The 21124-nt window shown below is 26.4% G+C and overlaps 1 protein-coding gene across 1 annotated transcript in view; it reads left to right on the top strand.

The window, feature by feature from the left end:
* Positions 1-1315: 1315 nt before the first annotated feature.
* Positions 1316-21124, top strand: part of LOC135931731 (DNA excision repair protein ERCC-6-like) — a 56224-nt gene continuing 36415 nt past the window's right edge. Inside the window, exons 1-4 of the mRNA XM_065469008.1 lie at positions 1316-1324; positions 1364-1486; positions 1539-1552; positions 1592-1799. Coding sequence (XP_065325080.1) covers positions 1477-1486; positions 1539-1552; positions 1592-1799 — 232 coding nt within the window. The 5' untranslated portion in view covers positions 1316-1324; positions 1364-1476. The remainder of the gene's footprint in view (positions 1325-1363; positions 1487-1538; positions 1553-1591; positions 1800-21124) is intronic.

Below are 21124 nucleotides of genomic sequence, written 5' to 3'. Positions count from 1 at the left end.
ATTTTGAACTCTGCTAATTACATTATTAAATATTTTAGTTTTCACTTAATAAATGATTTTATTTATTTAATTATAGGGGGCTATTCAAATTTTCCAGGGGGCTCGAACCCCTGTGCGCCCCCCCCCCCCAGCGACGCCACTGATTGAGGCATATGTATGAAAAATTAACCTTTTTTATCACTTGTAATTCTTTAGACGCAAAATTTTTTTATACCAGCAATCGAAAATACTTTATATTGTAATAATAGATGTTGTATTAAAAAATATTAATTTTAGAAATGTCTTGTATTGTTTTAATTATTTATATGCTAGTTTTTTTTTATGCATAATATAATAAATGACAAAATATGAAATTCAGATAAATTGTTCAAAGTTAGCAAATTTTAAAAAAATATAATAGCTGACCGAAAGCCCTCAAATTAGGGGATTTGGGGGGTTTCGCCCCCTATAAAATATTTTTTTAGTTGAGCCATATGATATTGTAAAGGCTAGCGACGCCCTTGCTTTAAATGATAAAATGTTTTTTTTTAAAAAAATTAGCTTTCAAATATGACCAATCAGAGTAATTCAATTTAATGATTCACTATCCTGTTATAAATCCAATTTTTTTTTTTAAATATGAAAAACACAAAGAAAAAAATTAATATACAAGATATTGTAGAGATAAATTTAGAAAAGATTCAAAGAACTAAATTATTGGGTGATTCCGCTGGAAGCGTTCAAAAATTGGGTCTTAAAATCTTTGACCAAGATGAAGTGGAGAGAACAATATATACTCAAGTTTTTTTTCAATAAAATAGTAAGTATATTGGTCTTGTTTAGGTAGATAAAGCAGTGCGAAAACAGACTCTTAATGATTTAAAAAAACAGATTATTTGTGAAATTAAAGAATATAATTTATTTATTAAAAAGGGTTCTCAAGATTTTTCAAATTATATTTCTGTTATCAATAATAATAATATATTAAATTTGGAGAAGTGTGAAAAACACATAGATAGTTTAAAGTTACAACTTGAAAAAATTGATAATGAGATATCAAATGAAATTTGTCAAAATGAGAATTTACCAAACCCTAATAATTTGACTGATAATGATAAAATAACTGTTAGTTATAGGAAAAAAGTTGTAAAGCACAGTATAGAGATATTAAATCATAAAAAATTACTAAATGCACTCCAACTGAAGTTTTCTTATAAGGATGATCAAAATAGTCAATATTACAAAAATAGAATTAAAAACATATTAAGCGGATCTTATGAATGGATATTAAATGCTTATAAAATTTCAATTAATAATAAAAATTTGCTATACAAGATTGATGAAAGTATATTAAAATTGACTTAATTTGCACAATGATCAATAGATTATAGAATTCCAATATTCATATGGGAACAACTTTTTACCCATCAAAAAGTTGCTTTAGAATGGCTAATTAAACTTCATTTTCAAAATATAGGTGGTATAATTGGAGATGATATGGGCTTAGGTTATTAATTTATTTTTTTTTTATTAATATATTTAGGAAATAACAATCTTAGGCAAGACCATACAAGTAATAGCTTTCCTAGTCACATTGGCAATAAATTTTCAGGAGACCAAGACACAATCTTTTACCAAAGATTCTATTATGCAAAATAAAGAAAGGCTAGAAGTGATGGACATTTCATTCATTTTCTCTAAATATAGTAGACTAATAGGGCCTGTTTTGATAGTTTGTCCTGTTACATTGATTCATCAATGGCTTCAAGAATTCCATTATTGGTGGCCTTTTTTCAAAATTTCAATATTACATCAATCAAGTTATATTATTATTATGTATATAACTTAAATATAAATCTTTTTAAAATAACTAATCATAAAATATCTATATCTGGCGAAGTCTTTGTTGTTTTTATTTATAGGATTTAAGGGCCATTTTTTTGGACTGGGTTGGATGAGCTCTGCCTTTAACTATTCATTTATAATAATAATTATTGAAGTTTTATATTTTAAATAATCATAGTTTCCAATCATATTTATTAAAATTTAATTTATTAAGCATCTTGATAAAACTTTTGATAATCTATATTTTAAGACATAAATCAGACTTTGTTTAGGGAGGTATAATTATGCTTCAAAAAAGTGAAATTACCATCTATATTACACTTATAATAGGAAAAACAATAAAACTAGCAGTCACACTGCAAAATCTTGATTTCAAGAGTCTTTTTTTGCAAAAATGTACTTGTTTTTATTTATAAATTCTCTGCCATCATTGTAAAGTTCAAATCTTAAGCATTATTAGAATTTTTTTTTATATCTAGTAAAATTTAATAAGGTCTCTTATTTGCAGTATGATAACCAACCAGTGACAAAGCGTCAAGTTTACTTCTAGGGAAGCAATCAAAAAAATTTTTTTATTTTTACTTTAGTCAAACTCAAACCATTAAAACATAAGATTTAAATAAGTAGTATTCGTCTTTGTTTTTGAGTAAAATGATCAAGTACTGCATTATAAAAGTTAAGATTTTAAATTTTTTAATAATTTTTTTTCAATCGAAATCAAAGATAAATTCGATAATCGATTTTGGCTCATCCTGTTTCTGTAATAAGATTTGATTCTTTTTAAAGATGAAAAACTCCATTCTGCACTTGCTATTGTTGAAGCCAAAGTTATGATGAATTTGCATAATTTAAAAAACTCTTAAACTTTTCATCATATCGGTGCATATTAAAATTCAAGTATTTCATTAACATTCTTTTTCTTTCTGAATTCAACATCTAGAAACACTACCTTTAATTCGGTTCCAGATTGTGTAAGTCAAAAAATTGAGAATAAGTGTCGTTTGAATTATCTAATAAATATTTGGGGAAATAGATTATTTGGAATTTACTAATATCTAACAATTCGACGAATTTATTATTTTTTGGTGTAAGACATATGAAATAGAATTAATCAAATCATTTTGAATATTGCTTGATAGTACAATAAAAACTACACTATTTCTAAATGATGTTTCAATAGTAAATTTTCTTCCGTGAGTAAATAAATAAATTAAATATAATTTCCTCAATTTACAGAATTAGAAGATTCATCATCACCACAAAATATGAGCTCCTGAATTACAAGAAAACATATATAGTTGATCAATATTTTCAATATTTCTCTATTTGATTTGACTTTAGAATTATGCTGTTCGATTGATATTTTATGCATCGAATCTATCATATTTTCAATGCGATTTTGGCCAAATGTTTTTAATTGAATCATCGACTGCAAATGAGCGGTTGATTCTTTGCCGTTTAACTGCCTTTGAAAAATTATTCAAATCCAAAAATCCTTTATCATTCTAAACATATTTTTCCTTTGGAAATAATAGGCATGACCAACAATATAGAGAATTGGAAAATTCCAGCGAGCCATTCATATTTTTCATATTTATCGATAGAAAAATTACGGATGCAAGTTTTGATTTCTTTTTTTAAGTTTTGTAAAATTGGTTTTGGTTTTTCTTTTTCAATAATCATTTTTTTCGCATCAAAATTTCTTGAGCTAGGTGATAATGTTAATAAATTTTCAATAATAGAATTACAATTATAAACATTGATTAAGGATTTTAAAAACGAAAAATTTTTTATTTTAGAAAAATAAGGAAAAAAATATTATATATAAAAATTTCTTTCTCTTTTATTTATTAAAAAAATAAGCATTTTTTTATTTGCTTCCCTAATGCTTATTTTTTAATGGTAAAATTACACAATACCATGGCATGATTTTCTCTTTATTTATTAAAAAAAATAAGCAATATTAAATTTGCTTCCCTGATGTATATTTTTTTAAACGTAATAAAAATAATAGTAAATTTTTTAACGTAGTAAAAATAATAGTAACTTTTTTAACGTATAAAAATAATAATATTTCTTAAGGCTGTGTCCTAAATCAAAAAAAAAATTTCTTAAAATTTTTGCGAATTGCAAAAATTACGGGAGATTTGAGAGATACGAAACATGTCCCGATTCATACATTTATTTTCAATTTTAAAATGTTTGATATGAATGATTTACTATTTCTATTTTTTATATTATTTGTTGATACGACTGAGAGTAGAAGAAGGCATAGATTTTTAGAAAGCCGGTATATATGATATTATTTATATTATATGTATTAATTCTAGAGATCAAGGACTTTTTAAAATATTTGATAGTATTCCATCTTATCCTGACAAATTTCGTCAGATGTTCCACATGCATGTGGAAACATTCAAACATTCTTATAAATTTGGAGTCTATAGACACCGCTATAGTTATACATAAAAACTCGATTAGTATGAAACATCGACTCTATATAACACTCATGTATGATGATTATTTTTTTTTATAATCTGTATATATTTATAAATATTTGACAACAGGTATGAGCTTTAGAAAAATCGCATTATATGCAAAGATTGGAAAAACATCAGTAAGCACAATTGTCACAGCAACATGTAGGTTATTATGGGTAGGTCTACAGCCCAAGCATCTCTTTTTACCAACAGTTCAACAGATGCTTGAAATATCAGCAGGATACTTCAGGAAATCAGGTTTTCCTCATATAATAGGTGCTATTGATGGAAAATTGGCAAAATAAAACAACCTAAAAAAAGTGGATCCACATTTTATGATTATAAAAAATTTAATTCCATTGTGATTCAAGGTATTTCAGATGATCAAGCTAGGTATTTATATATTTTCTAGATTTTAATTCTTTTCTAGATTCATGTTGATAGAAGTTGGGTTTCCGGGATCTATATCAGATAGAAGTATATTTTCTAAAAGCCTATTTTATGAAGGGATGATCAAAAAAATCATAAAGATTCCCAATCCAAATTTTTTACCCCAAACAGATATATTATCACCTTACATATTTGTAGGTGATGATGCATATCCTTTAATGGATTTTATAATGAAACCTTATAAAACAAATTTGAATGATTATAAATTAAATTTCAATACAAAATTATCAAAAGCCAGAGTATCTATAGAGAGATGCTTTGGCATCATGAGTGCCAAATTCAGACACCTTTATAAACCATCAGAAACTAATATTACCAATACTATACAAATAGTTAAGGCTGAGTGCCTATTGCACAATATTATAATTGATCTTGAGGGAAATCATTCTACATCAATAATTCATGAAGATTATCCTATTCCAAATTTTACCCAATCTCAGTTCCAGCGATGGACTGAGAGCTCTAATAATATCAGAGAAACATTTAACTTATTTGTAAATAATTATATGTAAAATTTTTGTATACATTTATTTTTTAATTCTCATAACCTTATATCTCTTATGAATGTTTTCATTTGTCAAAGTTATATAATTTATTTATAAATATTCAATAAAAAGTGTTGTTTTGATTATATTGAATAAAGTTATTTAATTAATTTAATGAGGAAAACTGCTTATTAAATGACTAAATTTACATTTTTTAATAAATCATTAAATATAATAATTTTTTTTATAAAAATATACAAAATATGTTAAACATATTATAAATATGGTATAAAAAATAAAGATATAAGATTACATATATAAAGATATATTATCTAAAAATTTCAATTTCATTTGGTATATTTCTTTTTCAGTCATTCGATTAAAGGTTGTTTGGAATGATTTAAAAAATGCCTGAACATGATGAATATCATCATCATATGATATTTTTTTTGCAAAATCTATTTCAAAAATAAATAATTATTAAATATAATAAATATTTACCTTTAAATATATCCATCTAGTATCATATTTTTTAATTCTTTTAGATTTAGATTTTTCCTTTTAGAGGAACAAGGATAAATATTTTCAATATTAGAATTGTCTAACTATTATTAAATTAATAAAATATATAATAAATATTTAACTTCTAATATTTCATTCTCAGACATATTAATGTCTATAGGACTAAATGTATTAACTATATCATTCAAGATATATTGTGCACTAGGTTCATCATTCTAAAACATAGTTTATTATATAGATCAAATTTCATGTTATAATACTTGTGAATGTGATGATGTTTGAACATTCAACACATCTTGGATGATTGGCTCATATTCCTAAAATAGAGATTAAAATACAGTTCTAATTTCATGTTATAATACATGTGGAGATATTTTTTCATTAATAGAATCCTTAGATAGTTTCAAACTGAAACTAGCTTGGGAATGCTTACAAATATCTTCAACATTTTCTTTTAGCCAATAATAATCCTCAATAAATTTGAGTTGCTTGCTATTCAAAATATTTGCACCTGAACCTAAAATATAAAATAATATTTATATATATTTATAATTATACCTGATTTTCTGGATATAGCAAAAATTTTATTAAATTTTGCCTTTATTCCAGAAAATTTTCTTTTTATTTCTTCGTAAGTAAGATCATATCTCTTTCCAATCTCCTCCCATTTGATTTTGCTACCAGCAGTGTCTCTGTATTTAAGGTCACTTCACTAACATTACAAATATCTATAAGGTCTAATAGTTTCCATCAATTGATATTCGTTCGCCATTTTTATTCCCTCAATTCGCAAAAGTTTAAGGAAAAAAGATTAAAGTTTTACGAATCATATAATTTTTAAGAATCACATGATTTGCGCAAAATCGAAAAAATCATTTAGGCCAACATTTTAATTTACCATTAAAAATAGCTTATATAATTTTTTTCGTTAGATTCGCGTTAATTGCGCGAGATAATATATATGCAATTTTTGATATTTAGGACACAGCCTAATATAGTAAAAATAATATTAATTTTTTAACGTTAGAAAAATTATATTAATCTTTTTAACGTTATAAAAATTATATTAATCTTAGTCAGTTTAGTTTATTTAGCATAGTACAAAGATTATATTAAGTTTATTTAAAAATTTTGTAAGAAAAATTTCAAGGGAAGCAATGCTTCCCTTGTTTCTGTGGACGCTTCGTCACTGCAATCAACAATATATATACAGTAAAATCCAGTCATGTAACCAGGGGGCATCACAAATTGGCATGTTCTCGTATAAGCTAATAAAAATTTTCCCCCTACACACCCAACCCTCCTCTCCTCAAAAATGTAAATTATTAAAAAATAACTTTTTAAAATAACGACTATAATTCAAAATTTTAAAAAAGATTTTAATTTAAAAAAAAATTTAAACCTAAAATTATTTTTGTAAAAATCTAATATAGCCAAAGGCCTAGAATAAGTGGACCTAAAGATCTCCAATAAAATTTACAGGGAAAAAATTCTGGCCCCCCCCCCCCCTTATCAAAATCCTGGATATACCTATGGTTAACCTCTCTAATATGGGCATCATTGGGACCAAGATATTTCCCCAATTTAACAAGATTTTATACCTTTTCATATTAGTTAATAAGGATTTTTGGGACTCAAAATTTTGGTTAAATTATGAATTTGCTCAAATTATCAAGAGCCTGAATTAGAAAAGTTAACTGTAAATTTAATCATGCTTATTAAAATAAAATAATTATATTTGCCATTTACACTTATTATATAAGTATGAAAAACTGTACATTAAATTTTAAAGGTTTATTTTTTTCAGATTTTTATTTTAAAATGGCCAATTCACATGGGTTGTTTGGTGCAATATCATGCATGTGCAGGCGCGTACGCAGGAATTTGGTCTGGGGGGGGGGGGTAATAAAATTTTTTAAGAAATATTATTGTTAATTAAAAATAATACTAAGTATAAATTTATTAGGACTAATAACTTTTCTAATACACAATTTTAAATTAATGTGAATTACAAAAAAATTATATATATAAACCGGCATTGAAAAACATAAAATAAATGTTAATAAAATATAAAGTGAATATAACCACGATATGAATCACTTAAATGACCCAAAATTGAAATTTGAATTTTTTTGAGCCTTTAAAATATATAAAGTATAAAAAATTTAAATCTTGGAAATATAAACAATACACAAAAAGTTTTTTAGGAATAATTGTATTTTATATGTTTTGAGCTAATTTTTGAATTATCTATCCTTGCTTGGCGTTAAATGACTATGAATATTCAAGAACCAAATCATTCAATCTACTTTCAGAAGTTGTATTTCATATGTATGTTTTTCAGAGACTTGCAAGTCGGCCTCGGAGCCCGACCGTATTTTAATTTTTTTTAAACATACCCAGGCCGGAAATATCCAGACCGAGCTATATATTTTATAACCAAATATTTGAAATCGCCATTATTAGCTATAAAAATCAAAAATAAATATAATTTATTTTTAAAAAATTCGGGTTGGGCCTGAAAATTTTTTTTAAAAAATCTGGGCCGCGCCCTGCAAATGGTACATCTACAGGGCTCTGTTATTCTTCTTAAAAAAGAGAATGTTCTCTCATTAGTTTACTAATGGGAAAAGTTGCTAATATATATAACCATTTTAATACATTGGGAATATAATCTAAAATTTGTTTGTAATAATGTAAAGCATCCATAGCATTTTTTGGACTGTATCAACCGTAGTTAATCTTTTAATCATAGTTATTCAGCTAATAAGGCATCATAAGATATTTTAACATCTTCGTGATAAAAATCTAACAAATATTTTTTTTTCCATCACCATCTGAAAAAGGTTGGAAAGGCTTTTGTGGAAGTAATATATGCGGATTTGTAAGTGCTGAATGATGATTTAAAAACTATTCATTTATTTGGCTTATAAATGTATCTAATAGTGCGCACAAATTGAGCATTTGCAGTACATTTTTTAACGTACTGCATCTGTGTTTAACCCTTCAATACTCCGGTGAAAAAAATCAAGTTAATACTCGGGTGGGGTTTAATAAACCCCAATTTCAAATGCATATATCTCCAGTTATATTCATTATTTAGATTTAATATTTGGATATAAGATAGAACTAACCTTAAACCTGATAAAATAATTATTTATTTTTATTTCTTAAGTTTAAATTAAAAATGATAAGGAGCAATATAATTTGTCCCAAAATTTTCTAAAAAAAGCTAACTTTTTTTAAATTTAAAATATTAAATGAAAAAATTAACTTATATATCATATAATCATGATAATTCATAACTTGGATCTTTATTCTTTAATATAAAAAAAATTACACTAATACATTCAAATATAAAAAAATATAGAACATACAAATTTACTCTGGTGGGGTCTCACAAACCCCAATCAGTCACAAAATGCTTATATCTTAAAAACTACTCAACCGAAATGTATGAAATTTGGAATATAGATTCTAAGATATATTTGATGAAGCTACTGAAAAATCCAGATAATAATATTTAACTATTTTTATGCAATATCATTTCTAGCATGCCTGGGGTTTCATATACCCCACCAGAGTATTGAAGGGTTAAATTGAAAGCAGTACGTTTTTTCTTTGTTTAAAATTGAATCGTGATTTTATTTTTATTAAAATATGGATATATTATGTTTACAAGATAAGCAAATTATTGCTTATATTTAATTAATAAAAAACCAAAATCTACTAAGACGAGAAGGAAGACTTCTAAAATATTCATGGAAAGAAATTTATTCTCGGAATATATTACACTAAAACAAGATCTAACTCCATCGCAATTTTTTAATTATACAAGGATGAGGAGAACAACTTTCTCTTATATTCTAAAGCTCATCCATGACGATATAAATCCTAAGGTGATGAACTTCAACAAGCAGATTGATGCAAAAGATCGACTATTTCTCACCTTAAGGTAAAATATGGTAATTTAACATAAAATTATTTATATAAAAGGTATCTTATAACTGGAGTTTCCTTCTCACAGTTGGCATTTAGTGCAAGGATATCCTATTCACAGATATCACAAGCTTGGCTGTAAGACCTATATCTGTTATGAGGGACAGCAATGCATCATCTAATGAAGCAAGAAATATCAGAAATTTATTCAAAGATTTTTTAAATTCATAAATGATTTTATATATATAGTATTTTAAAAAAATCTACACACATTTGTAAATTTATTTATCCTACCTTAATATATTTATAATAATCTACATATTTAAGTAAAAATGCTAAATAAATTTATAAAAGTTTGTTTATTTATATATATACACCTTAAATAGAATAAGATATCTATTATATAAAAATAAATAGATTAATAAGTAATGCAAATTAAAAAATTTAATTATATTTTTCTTTCTTTAAGAATAAAAATGTTCACTAGAACATGTAAGAGAGTATTAAATGTCTTATTAAAATAATATAATCCAATTATATTTCATTTAATTTTTTAATTATATTCAAATAGGTTTATGTCAAAATAAAATATTGGCTCTCAATAAATCATAAAAGTTATCTATATAAAAAGTCAATATCTTAAAAAATCAAACACTATTATTCTTTTTACATATTCTAAAGATAATATTGGCTAAATTATGGTTAAAAAAATGCAAGGATACATTAGGTTTATACTTATCCTAGCTTGTAATCTTTTTAGAATATAGTGATATTTTTTAGATTAAAAAAATATATGTCAATGAATTAAAATCCTAGAAAGGTTTCAAATTTTGATCTCTAAATAATTATTGTTTCAAAATTTATAATATATATATATACACCACACTACAAATCTTAATTGTACACTTCTCCCAAATTTTAGTTTATATATTATTCAAAAATGGACACTATAATATGGAATATTACTTTATTATATATATATATATACAAATAAAAATATTTACAAAAATAATTAAGATATAATATTATTGAATAAAGATAAAGGTATATCATTTGAATGTGTTTCTGTTGAAGTAGGTGATAATTCAGCAGTAATTTGATCCTTTGATTGCAACATCAAAGTATGATACAATCTTGATGTTTCACTTTTGAAAAAGTATCTATTAGAATGATTCATGTTTTCCAAGCCTGCTTCCATTGATAGTTGGATACAATCTAAAATTATATTAAATTTATAGATAAGAATATATATTTTACTTGCTCTCGGATGGCACCTTTTCCAAAAGAGCCAAAAGTCTTTCCTCCACAAGACTATTTACTTTTGGCCCACTGGCCTTAGATATATTTTCTTTTAGATTGAAACTATCAGTAGTCTTCCTATATTTTATAAAGGGCTCCATGAATTTAATTTAATCATACCATCTGTATGATAATTTTGTGCCTGCCGAACCAGAGGACTTCTCCATTTTTATCTTGTTGAGTTGATCTCTAAAGTTTTTTAACTTTTTCTAATTCTTTCTCCATGATAATAAAAATATAATTTATTATTATTGTTTATATATCTTTCATATCAGGTCAATTCAGCGAAACACTTTTTCAAACTTTTATCGCGAATTTCGTTTATAGCGAAGGTAATATAGCGAAACCAATTCCGCTAATTTTTTTCCGCGATATAGCGGAAGACAATATCGCGAATTTATTTCCGCGAATACTTTATAGCGAATACATTTTAGCGAAACTTTGATCGCGAACTCGTTATAGCGGATTTATTTTCGCGAAACTTTAACCGCGAATACTTTATAGCGAATAGATTTTGGCGAAACTTTGATCGCACTCATTATCGCAAATTTATTTCCGCGAAACCTAAACCCAAATACTTTAGAGCGAATACATTTTAGCGAAACTTTGATCGTGAACTCGTTATAGCGAAACTTTAATCGTGAACCATTTATAACGAATTTTCTACCGCGAATGCCCGAAATTATTATAGCGAGCGCATAACCGCGAAAATTGTGAATTCATTTTAAGTGAAATTGATATATTCAATATCAATTTACCAACCGAAGTTTCTTAAATCATAAACGCGAATGTTATAAGAATATTTTATTACTTATTGTTTATTTAACATATAACCTATCTGATGTGATAGAAAATACATTAGTCTTCCTGGACTCATGGTTGTAAGTATGGAGCGGACATTTTGGGTTAAGTTTTTACCAGAATAAGTTAACCCTCCCCCCAACATAAAATTTAAAAGTGTGCTTTATGTCATTTAAAGTAATACTTTATTTCTAATCTAGATAAAAAAAATACTGAAAGCTAAGAATTTTTTATTGATTTTATCAGATTATTTTAATTATAGAAGATTTTACTGATAATTAATGCCTCCTAATTACAATTTTGAGATAATACACATAGATATAACTTTGATATAATAGTAACTAATTCATTTGAATATTATGACCTTTCCTTTTTCTTCTATTCGCATTTTAATAAATAGAAATAACTGCAAAGTTATGATTAATCAAAAAAAAATTCAAAGTATTCTATTGGATTACATAAATTTATAATATTTATGAAGAATCAATTATGGAATAAATCATTAGATCTTCAATTATTTTTGTTTTTTATTTTTGCTGATTTCACAAGTCTAACTAAACAATATAAAAAAAAATTAAAAAACGTAAAATAGTTTTATCATTTTTTAAAATAGCGTTTTTATGAGAACATCGCTAAACGCTTCTACTCAATTTGTAAGTACTTTTACTCATTTTTTCTAATAAAATGGAATTAAAAAAATCAGGATTTTTGAAAATAAATAGAAAATGTTCCAAATCAAGAAAATAAAGATATTCCAATATCGGGAAATCAGGGCAAAATGGGTTAAGCGTTTATTTATTTACTTTTACATATTTTACCACGACAAGGGTGGGGGGGGGGTTTGTTAAAAACATTTTCTAAATTTTGAGAAGAGTATATAAATGAAGAATAATAAAAAATAATTATAAAAAATGGCTATATTTTAATTTTAGATTATAGGTGTCTTATTCAATTTTCTCATTTTGTAAATTGCAAAAATTTTTAGGCCCGGCCATACCTCCCATATTCTAAGAGTGAGGTGGGATTTTTAATGACTAAAGGATAAAAAGCGGGAAAGCGCGATAACTGCAATCCTTTTATATATAAATATTGGTGAATAATTTTTTTCAAATTATAATTTACAAATTTGAATTTGAATATTATCCATATTTATAAAGTCAAAATATATAAAAATTAGATCCAAATCTACATATTTATCGGAAGGAATTTATTTTATTTAAAAGTTTATTATATATAAAAATAAATTTTAACTCTTTGCAATTCATGTCAAAATTCACCATTAATTCGCCCTCTAATAAATCAAATGAGACCGAAGAAGGATTTTTTCGCCTAATCATATTCATTAAACTCATCTCTGAGCCAGCATTTGAATGTAGAATTAAAAATAAATTTTTATATATTTTTAGGCTTATATTTACATTTTTATTTAATTCTTTCAAAATATTCTAACTTGATCGTATCATTCAAAACAAAGGTTTAAGCTATTTATATCTATAATTACCATAATAGTTTGATAATTCTGAGTAACTTCTTTATATGCTTCAACTTGTGTATCAGAACAGAGGAATAGACAAGATATATATTTTAATATCAGCGCCGTTAAATTTGGCGGCTGAATAGTTTTACGAACTAATTGTAAATTATATCAATATTTCTTGCTTTATTTGTACCAATTGAGTATTTAAACGAGTATAGTAGCTCGTAAAAGGAAAAAACTATTAGTAACAAAATTATGGCAAATCTATGATTTAAGCGACGGAAATAATTTATTCAGAAAATTTTATCGATATTCCGTATTAATTATAATTTAATTCGTTTAATAGACAGTATAAAGGAAAAGTTTATTAGCAAAATAAGAAAAATTGCCTAATTTGGCATTATTGATAGAATGGAAAATAGCTGGTTTGCTCTAATATTTATTAATTCTTCAGTCATTTTTTTCACACACAAAAAGGTAACCGTACTATAAGAGAAATAAAATCTATATCTCCCATTAAAGCGTAAAATCAACCAAATTTCTGGAAGAATTTAATCTGGAACTTAAATCAATAATTGAAATTTATTACATTGATTATTCAATTCGTTTGGTAGATAGTTTTTAACGACAAAATAAGATAAAATTGCCACGATTGGCAACATGCGAAAAAAACAAATATTTTTGGGTGAGCTCATACCATAGAAATTCCAGATTAGTACTTACTATTCCATCAATCAGTTTTTCTAGTCAATAAACAAAACTAGTTTTATTAAGAGAAATAGACAATAGCAACCTTTAAGTATTAACAGGGTTGCCATGTCTCTCCCCATCAGCAGGACTCCCGCAATTTTTTAGTTTACACGCGGATATCTCTCCCGCAAAACTACCGCAATTGGAAATTCCGCAAAAATCTACCGCAATTTTTTAATTTGTCCCGCAAAAAAAAAGTATTTTAACGTTTTTAATATGTAAATAATAATTTTGAGACATTAATTGATTATTTTTAAATTAAATTTTAAATATTTATTCGAAAAACATGTCTAGTATGTAAATTTCTTTCTATCCTGTTTTATTTTTATCCAATAATAAATCAACATTATTTCATTAATATTAGTCAGTACAGGGGAGTATATCAACATCGATTGCAATACAAAAATATTCTCAAAATGAAACTATATTTGCGGAAATCGTATGCATCTATTATGTAGTTCAACATTCACAGAGCTCTATATATATCATTACAATGTGGGTCGAATCTTTTTCTCATGATATTTAACGACTCCAATATAAGTGTAAACCTTACTTGTGGCACTAAAAATGAGCAAGGCTATCACAAGTGTTTTGGTACCTGAATCCTAGAGGTCAATTCTAGACGATTTGAAAGATGGGCATCCATATGCAATTCTAACAAATGTATCTAATAAGGGAAATATTAAAACATTTCCCTCGATCCTTTGCAATTTCAACAAGAATAAGAACATTTCAATAAAACTGTTAAAAAAAATTCCTCAAATAGTGAAAAATCCAACGATGTAGCTAGCCACATAAGGGTAAATATAGCTGATTCAGAGTTATCAATGATTTGCATGCCAGCTTTCTGCGCCGATAATGCCTCTGTAATATATGCTATATATACTACATTCTGCGCTGATAATGCCTCTGTAATATATGCCATATATACTACATTCTGCGCTGATAATGCCTCTGTAAATTTTGGCAAAAACTAAAGTTACCGAATTGAGGCAGCACAAATGAATTAATACCAATTGGCTGTATATGCCATATATAATACATAATTCTTGCAAGAAGGCAATGAATGTACTATCTGTGGATGTCGAAATAATCGTGATGAAATGTTTTAACGTATTTAGTTCAACCAGTTATGAAATAATTATCATTATTTGAAAAATTGGAAAGGGATGAAAGGTATTTTCTTTTTTTAATTATTTATATTTGGTAGGAGGTTAAAAGTTTCGAGAGGGTTGATATCATTTATAGATATGTATACAAGCCCCTGATTATATTCTCCGCAGTCCTTTTCTTAAGTTAAAATAGGAAATGGTATAGCAAGTATTATCTTATTTTAATAGATCCCTTTAGGTCATATTTTTTTATATCCTTAAAAAATAAATTTCATTATAAAAAGTTTTTAAAAAAATGATTTTTTTATTTATTGAATATGTGAAGGAAAAAGTAGAGCATTGACATATCATATCGTCTAAACCAATAGTTTGTTTGTTAATATATAACTGAAGTGTAAAATTTTAAAAGAATCACTGATTTGAACAAAGACTGGTTAAAAATAACCATGGAAAAAAACATCAGACAAAAACACCCCGATATAAATTTACATGCTTTAATAAATAAAAGGAAAATGTAATCTTCGTTTTAAACTTTGCCCTTTAATGTAATACTTGAGTATTATTTTATAATAGTATTTTTCTAATAATGTTGCTCATCAAAAATGATCATATTTGTAAAGGTAAACAACTATATGACTCAAGGGCTAGGAATATGAATTTTAAAATAATTTTATAATGCATGACGAAAGGTAGTTATTTTTGAAAAACTAATCGTGGGATTGATGTGGTAGAGAAAGACTGCGTCACATATAAAAGAATTTGTAAATACCTCATAAAATCTGTATCTTGATGAATGAGTCTTATGTTACTAGCTAAATTTTATACCAAAGTAGACTTTCCTATATTTTTGTCATAAAAAAATAATGAAAATATAAAAATTTTGAGACTATTATATAAAAACAAACAAAATTTTATTATTGTAGATAAGAATTTAAAAAATTAAACATTCAATGTTATATTAATAGCGATTCCTTTAAGATAATCTAATCTTGATCGATTTTCGAAGTCAGAAACAATTGTTACTATTCTCGCATGTAGATTTCGATAATTTTTTCTCGGGGTAGAGGGTGTTTCACCAGAATCATATTGAGCATTTTTTAACTCTGTCAACCCTTGTTGTTTTTTAATAGAAAAAATTATATAGTTTATTAGTAAATCTTTATACTTTTTAAATCATTTTAAAATAATAGATACATAGATAACTTGATATAAATTTCCACATGTTTGGATGATAACTTGTTAGGAGGGAACTGAAGCATCTATGCCACCCTTCAACCACGTTGTTGGTTTTCGCTTCCCCGTTCAATGTTGATTGGTAACAATCCAGAGTTCAATATTAAACAAAGCAGGTAGTCTGCCTCTTCCAAACGTTTTACCAATATAAGCTTTTTCAAAAGTTTCAATTAGAGGCTGGTAACAATTGATTATTAGAATAAAATTCGGAGTTTATTAGTAATTCAAATGTTTCAACTACATTTAAGGGTGGCGCAAACGCCAAACAAACTATCATTCTAAGTTGTATATTAAATTCCACATCTGTTTTATATTTCTGCGATATTTCTGGATATTTTTGAATGTTTCGCCAAAGGGTTGGCCAAAATGGAAATAGCAACATTTGTGTTGCGAACTGGGAAACACTTCATTGAAAGCTTTTACACTGGCCATTTCAAAATCCGTCATAATTTTTTTTGGAGTTGATAAGTTGTCACCTATAATAGTAAATATTCTTTTATAAGTTTCATAATCCTTTCTATTGGTCAATATATATATGAGAGGTAAAACATTATTTCTAATCCCATGAATTGTATAAATTAACACGGTCGGGAACCTGACACACATGATAAATAAATAAGCAATTATAATAAGTGCTTCTTATTGGGCAGCTTATCGCAATAAAAATGAAGGATTTAGTTATATTTGTTCAAAAAATTTATAGAAAATCTTACCGGAACATCATCATGAAGTATGAAATCCTCATATTTATCTGTAATTGAATATTCATGCGGAATTTCCAGCTCAATAAGGCTGCTAGGATTCGGAGGTGCAAAACTGTTTGAACGCGTTCGGTTTTGTTTCATAAGTTTTGGTGATGGTAGTGCCATTGATATGGAATCACTTAATTGAGATACGTGTTTCGCCACAATAAAGTTTGGAGTTTCCATAGTATTATTCAAAGCTTCATTCTTAATTGAATTGATTATTTTCTTGGTTTACATTTCGATTGGATTTTCTGAATGATTGTGTATTTCTTTATTATCTTTTATCTTACCATTTTTTTTTGTAAGTCGTACGGGACATTTAAAAATATCTTGATTAATGCATCTATAATAATTAGTATCTGAGACTACTTTATCCAGGCGGAACAAATAATTTTTAAAGGTTAAGATTTCCTTATTTTTGCTTGATAACATATTTTATAAGGCTCCGAAATAAAGAGGAAAGAATGGCGAAAATATTTATAATTTATAACCAAAGGAATGGCACCAGCCAGACAAGAAAATTTTTTTTTAAAATTTCGGCGATACTTTTATTTAAAAATAGTTATAATTTATCAAATATGTCATTAATTATTTGTTAATTTTTAGTGTAACTATTTTTTTATTATATTTTAAAATTATTTAAGATTCAATAAGAACCTATATCAAAATATTATATTTAAATTAATTGAAATTAATGCCGAGATATTATACTAAAATTTTTATCACGCCCCCCCCCCCTCCAAATAAACAGAAAAGATAAAAAGATATCTATAAAAAAATAATAAGATTAATAAATATTTTAAATTGGGGAAATCCCTTATTTCACTTAGATGTAATTTATTTTTGAATTGCCATTCAAAATTGATATTCTAAACAGTAATGTTGTAGACTTTATTCATCTACACTGTTTAAGAATAGTGACTGCTAAAACCACGGTTGTGCATTTGACCGGTCAAATATAGTTAAAATCAAATAAATATTATTTTATATTGAATATCATCATTTTCTTATTTTTTAATCAATTTTCTTTTTGTCTAAATCTTCAATCGATTTCTGTTTTAGTAAGATTATTGACACAAATCGACCAATTTCTTTCTGAAGAAGAAGTAGATCTAGGAATTGTTAGTAATGTCAGATTTCTTAATGGCCATGGTGGTCAAAGCTAATTCCACTGCTTGAGATTGAAATCTGATTGTTTCTTATGGAAGTTACTGCTATCCCCATGATTTTCTATTAAACAAGCCGCTTTTATTTCTGAAATTTATGATATAACTTGAAATATTTTGATCACCACCTTGTATGCCTAATTCTTTTATTATATTACATACTTCATTAAATTCACTATGATTAAAATGCTCTCCTTAATATTAGGAACTCAATAAGCATTGTGATCACATTTCACATGTATTTATATCGTTTTTTCTTTTTCAAACATATTTTTATATTCAGATCTTATAGAATATTTGTTTGACCAGGTCAAATATTCTCCCGTTCAATTGACCGGTCAAAATCTAGTCATTTGACTGGTCAATTGACTGACTTGCTAACCCTGGCCAAAATTGATTGATAAATTTATAAATATTAAGTCATCAGACAATAAATAGGAATGCTACCCAGATATCAATTTCGCCAGTAAATATCAAGATTTAACTAATAAACTCAATGATTAATATATTGATAAAGCGGAGTTCCTTGTGTGCGATTATTATAAAATAAGAACTTCGAAGGAAAGGATAGGATAGCGAAAAAAGTGTATTTCAATAACAAATTTCATAAACCAGATCTTAGTTTATTAATCATTATGTAAATTTTTTAAGTTTAAAAGAAAATTACGAACTATGTGAATTAAAAAAATATTATTCAAATAATATAATTATAAAAAAATGATTCAAAATAAATTAGTCATTATTAGCAATTATCGCGATATTAAATTCTCTATAATATCTTCGCGATATATGTTTCGCGAAATAATTGTCGTTACATTGTCTTCGCGATTTGGGTTTCGCGATAATAACTTCGCTATAAAATTTTCGCGATTAAAGTTTCGCGGTAATGTATTCGCTTTAAAGGTTTCGCTATAAAATTTTCGCGATAATGTATTCGCTTCAAATGTTTCGCGATAAAGGTTTCGCTATAAAATTTTCGCGATTATTGATTCGCGATAAAAGTTTCACGGTAATGTATTCGCATTAAAGGTTTCGCTATAAAAAATTCGCGATATTTGTATCGCGGTAATATATTCGCTATAAAGGTTTTGCTATAAAAAATTCGCGATATTTGTTTCGCGATATTGCATTCGCGGAATAGTATTCGCTATTATGGATTCGCGATAAAAGTTTCGCGATAAACGACATTCTCGATAAAAGTTTTGCTGAATTGACATGGAACCATATATTTACCTTAAACTAATGTTAGTTAAACCATCTAACACTAAGATCGAGTTTTTATGGTTTAGATTTTGCTGGTTCTAGACCATATCATTCATCTCCAACAGTTACAAAATGTTTTTGTAAATATCATTTAATATATTCAATTATAAATATCAATTTATATATTCTAAATGTTATAATATCAATTAATATATGAGATAAATTTATATTTACAATTTTGTATCCATTTTAAATTTTCCCGCAAAAATAAAAAAGCACAATAAAAATCAAACCAGATTGCTTTTTTTTAACGCTTGCCGTAAAAAAAACAATTTGCACAATACCATTTAAAATTCATTATTAGATTTTAAAACGGAGCGTTGCAACGCTCAATTTGTGCGCACTATAAGAGAGGGGCCATTTGTTTTATAATACTCTTCTACTGATCCTATATTAATGTTTTGACGATGAGCTTGCTTGCTGCAAGTCGAGGTGGGCAAATATTAAACACGTATAGCTCTGCTTTTGACTCAACAATAAATTCTTCATCAACATTAGCTCTAATTTCCTTGAGTTCTAATAAATGCTCTCCGCTATTCTCATCTTCTTAATCAAGTCAACGTCATGTTTTTGAAAAGTATTACATAAAATAGTTGTATAATTAAATAATACATTCAATGAGAAAAAAAATTTAAAAAAAGTATTGAATCCAATAATTTTCTTGCTTCTTAGGAAATATTTCTTTCAAGCCATTGTGATATTTCAATAATAGCATTAATAATCAGCTCTTCTAACTCCATAAAAGCTGTTACTGCTTGATGGCGGAGACTCGATCTCGTTGGGCAAGCTTGCAATTTCTTTCTCCCGGTTGGACAAGCAGTTTCAGAGATATTATTATTTGACTAGAAATTTAGATAAATAATACGCCACTAAAATTTGAAAATAATAGGTAAATTACGCCAAGGAAAACTTGAAATCGAAATTGATAAAATAACATATTAGATAAATGTGATAAATAAATGTAATTAAATATATATATATGAGATAGGAATAAATATTAACAAATATAAATAAATATTAACAAAAATATTTTTGAAAAATATAATCCGGCATCTTTTTTTGGCTTTGGGGAGGGGATTTGTCTCTCTTCCCCCCCCCCGCTGCGTACGCGCCTGTGCAAGTGCTATAATGATATAATAAATTACTTTTATTTTCATGTAATTCTGCCAGTGTCAATTAACTCGATAATTTTCTCCTTATTATTGGGATTAGGGAACTACAAAATTAAAAATTTTCTATCTGTGGCCACCAGCTAGCCACTTTTAGCTACCATCATCAATTGCAGTACGAATTGGTGTAGAAATTTTTTTAAAATAATAATACAATTTTCATATTGAATAAATGTAAAACATACACGAATAGTATTATATTTATTCTTTATTGAGAAAAATAATTATAAATTCAATTTTGTAATTTTATAGTTACTTGTAAGGATTAATCTAAATTTATGAGACACAAGGGGATGATCATTGAATTCAACGTCAATCCAGCGATAACAAACGTGATGGAATAAAAAATATATAAAATTATTAGCTTTTCTATAAGTTTATTTAAGCATAATATTTTAATGGTTAAAA

The sequence above is a fragment of the Gordionus sp. m RMFG-2023 genome, chromosome 1 (genome assembly GCF_954871325.1).
Source record: "Gordionus sp. m RMFG-2023 chromosome 1, tfGorSpeb1-WG-v2, whole genome shotgun sequence".
Lineage (NCBI taxonomy): Eukaryota > Metazoa > Nematomorpha > Gordioida > Chordodea > Parachordodidae > Gordionus > Gordionus sp. m RMFG-2023.
The sequence above is the reverse complement of the archived record's forward strand: the minus strand, read 5'-3'. Positions and strand labels throughout refer to the sequence as shown.